The sequence below is a fragment of the Rosa rugosa genome, chromosome 5, assembly GCF_958449725.1.
Source record: "Rosa rugosa chromosome 5, drRosRugo1.1, whole genome shotgun sequence".
Classification (NCBI taxonomy): domain Eukaryota; kingdom Viridiplantae; phylum Streptophyta; class Magnoliopsida; order Rosales; family Rosaceae; genus Rosa; species Rosa rugosa.
Window position 1 is genome coordinate 25,448,752 of NC_084824.1, and position 5,829 is coordinate 25,454,580.

General features: G+C 41.6%; 1 protein-coding gene across 1 annotated transcript; it reads right to left on the reverse strand.

Annotated features, from left to right (window-relative positions):
• Nucleotides 1-491: 491 nt before the first annotated feature.
• Nucleotides 492-4,150, reverse strand: LOC133709118 (heat stress transcription factor A-5). Its single transcript, XM_062134750.1, has 2 exons — nucleotides 3,737-4,150; nucleotides 492-2,033 (listed from the first exon to the last, which is right to left on the reverse strand). Exons 1-2 carry the CDS (start codon nucleotides 3,956-3,958, stop codon nucleotides 825-827), a joined length of 1,431 nt encoding a protein of 476 aa, XP_061990734.1. The 5' UTR covers nucleotides 3,959-4,150; the 3' UTR covers nucleotides 492-824.
• Between the last annotated feature and the right edge of the window lie 1,679 nt (nucleotides 4,151-5,829).

Consider the following 5,829-nt stretch of genomic DNA (forward strand, 5'->3'; position numbering starts at 1 on the left):
AGCACAGAATGATTGTGTTTGAGTTTATAAGAGAGTTCTGGCCAAACTGGCAGCTGAGGAGTGAAATAGCCTTGGTGACTGCAAGATGGCTCTTATATTTGCAATTTTGCATGAGAAGTACGGCAGCTAAACAATAACTTGTAACATTAAGCGTCAAAACATTCTTCTGGATGACTCTTTCACAGCAAGAATTGCCGAGTTTGTTCAGATGTCACGAGTTCTGACTTTCTGCTTTACACATTGGTAAGGTGTGTTTCAGAAAGATGGGTCAACTGAGACATGAATTAAGATCTGTATCAAGCCAAATTCGAGTGAGATTTTGAGAAGAGAAGAAACATTTTTAATCGTAAAACCATAGATTCGAATGCTCTTTACATGCCAAAAATTGGAGTCTATGTACTTTTTTTTTTGGTCTGAATTGGAGTCTATGTACACACCCTCCAATTGAGATAAGCTTATTGTGGTACTGCTGACAGAACTTGAGCAAAAGATATATCAAACAGAATAGCAGGTTAATATGTTTCTGTCCAACAGGTGGAATACATTCTTAAGAAACCAAAATCACCTAACTATCTAATGGTTAGAAACGTAGTTACAATGTATGCACAAATACCACACTGCTGATGTAGTCAAATCATGACCACTAACAGTAGCAAAAGGCAACTGAGAACTAATGGCATTTTGGCAAGAACTTATTCAAACCAATGACAGGTAAAGTCACGTCAAGTTCGAGATCTTAAGAAACATGAATCTCACATAGAATGAGAAGAACAGGAAGAGAGCCTGCTTGGAACCTTGTCCTGGGGCTCACCGCACTGTGGTTGTCAAAGAGCAAGTGTTTCTGCACCTTTGGCATTTCTGGCCATTCCATCTTGCTCATCATACGGATTTTCTCTAAAATTAGAACTCGCTTCTTCATTCTCTGAACAACCAGGTCTTTCCGTTAGGAACTGTTCCCAGAAAACATCATTTACTCTAACTGGAACAGATGTATGCCCTTTACTGTGTTTTGTGGCCTCTTTTTGGGAACTTTTAGGCCTGTCTTCATCAGCCAGATTTTTCTGTGGAAGGGCTCTTATATCTGATTCTTTGTTAGTGGCATTCAAACCTGGGGATGGGGAGTTGCTAATGTCCTGACCTGCTAGGGGTACCGTAGCTGAATGCGGGCTACTGATCACTTTCAAGGGAGAAGATGATAGTGTGAGATTCAAGTGACAGGCTATCTGGCCATCACTATCTTCATTAGAAGGCAAACCTGGCTGCAAGGAATGAAGTCCAGGGCTTCCAACATTTGGTGCTTTTCGTGACAACGTATCCATTTTGAATGCAAAAGATGTTCCAGTATCTGAAAGTTCTAGTGGTTCATTTGCAAATAAAAGGCCTTCTGTTCTCATCTGTGCACCTTTCAGTTCTTCCGATATTTTCCTAGTTGAACTATCCCCATCTTCATTGGAACTCTGGGTGCTACGTGAAACCAGGTTCATGTCTGAAACAGCTGGAGATAATTCCAGCCTCAGCTTACTTGAAAAGTCTTGGTGGAAAATATTTCCAAACTCCGATCTGGAACTACTTTGGTTATCCACAAAACTATTGTCCACAACTGGCTGTGAGTGGTCCACATCAGGCAGTCGCCTTTTCTTGTTATATGCTGAGAAATCCATAGATTCAATTTTTCGGGCTAGATGTTCAACAAAGGCAGGGTCCTGAACAGCTTTATCTAAGAATGTTAGTAAACTCTTCTGCCGCTGCTCCATACCATTTACCCGCTGTGTCAGGTCTTCCAACTGAAGCTTTTCAGCAGATCGCTGCTGCTGGAACCTTGAAATATTTGCCTCAAGTGCAGCTTTTTCGTGTGATAGCTTCTCTATTTCATCATCAAGAGCTGCTCTTTCCTGATCAACCATAGAACCCTGAGGATTACTGTGGCTATGAATGGGTTTTCTGCGATGAATATTCTTAAGAAGATGCTTTTGATCTTGTATGAATTCTTCATTAGCAAACTCCCATCTTTCAGGATCAATCTTTCGAAATCCCTGTGGCCAATAATCCAATGTGCTTGGTTAAAATGTACTAAGGAACACCACAAATAGAAACAAAAATAATTAGAGATGATACCAAATTCTTTTGGAGCCTGTAGTGCCTGCATTTAAAAGAGGGTGAATGGGGGACATAGGACAGCTGAGGCACTTAAGGCGTGGATATATATAAAAGACAGCATAAGATATAAAAGTAAATGAACAACACAAGAATTCCTGATCTAAGATTTGCGTACCATTTCTCAGTTTTGTGTGTGTGTGTGTGTGTGTCTGAATTTGCTTACCATTAAGCATCGGACAACCAGAGGAAGGCCCATACAAAATTTACCTCAATGAAAAGTATATTCCATACAATAGTGAAATAGATTTGAGCAGGATATGCTCTAAGCTAGATTACTAAAATGATCAGATCTCTAAGCTACACATAAAAACCCAGACTGAAACTAAAGACTAAATTAAACATCAATTAAGGACAAAACCTTTAATGTCTTAACATATTTTACCAGCAACATATGTCAGACAAAGAAAAGGAACAAAGAAGAAAAGAAAGGTTTATCAACAAATCCTTGATGGCAAGACTGTCATATCAGCAAAACAATGTGAGTGCATATTATCCCCTTAAACATATCCTTTTGTGAGACTGCTAATAGTGGATCACTTGAATTGTATTGCACATATCTCTCAATTTTGGGTCTGCCCTTAGTTCAAGGTAATCTAGATCACAATAGCCTCGAACATATAGATATAAATTGCCTTTGAAAACTGGTTTGCAAGTAGAGCTCATGCATAATCCCATAATATTCTATCTTTTTTAAGTGCTCATATACAACTCCATTATATTGTATCTTCTCAGTGTAGTTTATTTGAGACATGACAGCTCACCATGCTTCCATGCCCGGCACTTTATTCAAGCTAAACCAGTAGCACAATGGTAGCCGTTTCATTCCGAGAGGCGGCTTTCACTCACCTATGACGTACCTGTCACTAATGACTTGGTATATCCCCATACATAATACTTGATCCATCATCATCTTACTTAGAAGTCACCTACCCTTGAACTCTAACCCAATCACGCACTGGTACCAAAACTGATGTGGACTGTGGGTAACCAACTTGCAAGGGAAGGAGAAGGTTTTGCTACACCAAAAGTATTTTTCCAGCATGCAAGGATTTGAGGCATGCCAGCTTTCCATCTCCTTTTCTTACTTGGAAACCTGCCAAGCCAAAGCACGTTCAACAGCTCCAAATCCCATTGTATCACTGAACATGTAGTAAAAGGTATCCGAGACAATTCCTAAAATGCTGGTGCTTAGAAACCAGGAAACGAAAGCTAGCAAAGGACGCAACTAAGGCTCGTCTAAGTAGATACAAGGACTCAATTAGTGCATCATAATTCTAAAAGATATATTAAACCTTACTGTAAGTCATCAAAAATGTAGCGTGATCTCATCGTTTCACCTAAAATCACATACTTCATCATCTATATCGAATTTCCATTTTCGATTACAATACCGGTTCGATCCTAGTAAAATGCAATCAGCTAGCTATAGACAGAACCAGTACAACACTACAATTCTGCAGGTTAATTAATCATTACATCCAAACAAATGGGAAGCGAAATGTACAGGAGCTACGATTCAAAAAAAAAAAAAAAAATCTGATAATTCGATTAGATCAAAATCTGAAGAGGAAGGACTTACGTAGGTATTGAGCTGACGGATGAAGCTAGAGAAGTTGTTGTGCTTGAAATAGGTAGGGAGCAGAAGCCGAGCGAATTCTGGAGGGTTCCAGACGACGAAGCTCTTCTTGTTGGAGCTCCACGACACGATCTCGTCCGTCGCCGAGTCGTCCACCATGTCGTACGTCTTCAGCAGGAACGGCGCCGGACCGCCGCCTCCGCCAGCAGCCGCGGTTCCGTCCATTTTGCAAAGGCGAGTCGGGTCGGGGATTCGGCGGGTCGGACTTGGATTGGGATCCGAATGGGTGTAAAGGCGGAGAGAAAGGTAGAGAGAGATGGAGGAAGTGAGATCGGAAGGTGTAGAGAGAGGAGAGAACAGAATAGAAGAGGTTCGAAGCTTTTTGCCCGGCAGCCAACCAGGGTTGACTTGATTTACCTGCTTTCAAAACGAGCGGTTTTCATTTGTCCGATGCCACGTCATCATTAAAATTCGTAAGGGAAAAACACTGTACGGGCCACTAATAACTTTCGTATCTCAACTTCAAAAAATATTATTTTGATATCTGAATTTTTCAGCCCGACCCAAGATTCATACCTGGGATCCACTTCGCCGTTCACTATGTTAACTTTGCAAGGGTAAATCTGTCCGTTCACTGTTCATCTTCTTCAAAGCTCTCTCCATCATCTCTTCTCTCTCTGTCTCATGAAACAAAGTACGTCTCTCTCTCTCTCTCTCTCGGTCTCTCTTAGCTCCCCCATTACACTCATTGATCTCTCCTTGATTGGATTCACGGGAAACCCCACCGCAACCTCCGCCACAGCCAAACATGATAGTGGGTCTCAATTCCTACCCCTCCCTCATGCCCAACCCCACCATAAACCCCAACAACAACAACAACAACAACACCAACACCAACACCACCACCGCCACCACCAACAACAACAACTCGACTGCGATGTTGGGCAGCGGGCCGAATTCGTGTCGGTTCCAGTTCAACACGGTGGCCCAGTAGTAGCAGCCCGCATCGAAGCCACAGTCGCTGGATTCCATGAGCCCAAGCCCGTTTGACGGATCGTTGAGGCCTTGCGGCGGCAGCGGAGGGTTCAGCATCGACTGTTCAACGGCCTCCGCGAGGAAGAAGAAGCGAGGGAGGCCCAGAAAGTACTCCCCTAATGGCAATATTGCCTTGGGATCAATTGGAAAAGCTAGACCAAGTCACAAAACTCCCAAACTGAGAAAATAAGAAACACAAAACAGGATGAACAAGAGAATCTATGAACAAGATCCAAACGTGGCCCAAATCGATCAATAACAACAAAATGGAATCATTAACATTCAAGAGCTGAAGTCTCAAGACACAAAATTAAAGTCTTTCATGACATGAAACTAATAACCAAATCAATATTGGAACTCAAACACAACCCCAAAATGATAGTATAATCTGAACCCAGAAAGCAATTGTTAATTCTGAGTAGTAAATTCAACAATAGAAACAGACCCAGTTCAGAATTGATTGAGAAATTGAAGAATTTGTTGTAATCATTCCCAGAAACGAATCATACCCACTTCAAGAAACAGACCCTTTCTTCTTCTCGTGTGACCTTGACCCCCCAATGAAAGAGCTTCTTCTTCTTCTTCTTCCTGACGACCAAAAGGGCAATAAAGCCCACCACTATCTCCTCTGCAAGTTTAGAGAAAAAAGAAGAAGATATCGTTGTGATCCCATCGAGATCAGATAAACCCAACAACATGCATGTGGGTTAACTTTCTTCAACTCTCTTCCAGATGCAATATTATGAAGGAAGGCAAAAGCCCAGTTGATTTGGAGAAAGCGTGAATGATCGATGGAGAGCAAAGTTGGAACTAGCCAAAGAATTTTAGATTGCAGAGACATAGGACAGAATTTTCAATTTTGGAGAAGATGAACACCGAATGGACGATTCTACCCTTCAAAAGATGACGGCCCTAACATCGTTAGTGACTCCAGGTATGAATCTTGGGTCGGGGTGAAAACTTCAGGTACCAAAATGATATTTTTTGAAGTTGAGGTACGAAAGTTATTAGTGGCCTGTAGTTCATGTACTGTTTGTGAGTTTTTCCCAATTCCCAAAGCA

Excerpts from the sequence above, each read along its gene's own strand:
- LOC133709118 (XM_062134750.1), bottom strand. The coding sequence starts at position 3,958 with ATGGACGGAACCGCGGCTGCTGGCGGAGGCGGCGGTCCGGCGCCGTTC. Across the intron at positions 2,034-3,736 it reads TCCGTCAGCTCAATACCTAC|GGATTTCGAAAGATTGATCC; the intron begins GTAAGTCCTTCC and ends TATTGGCCACAG.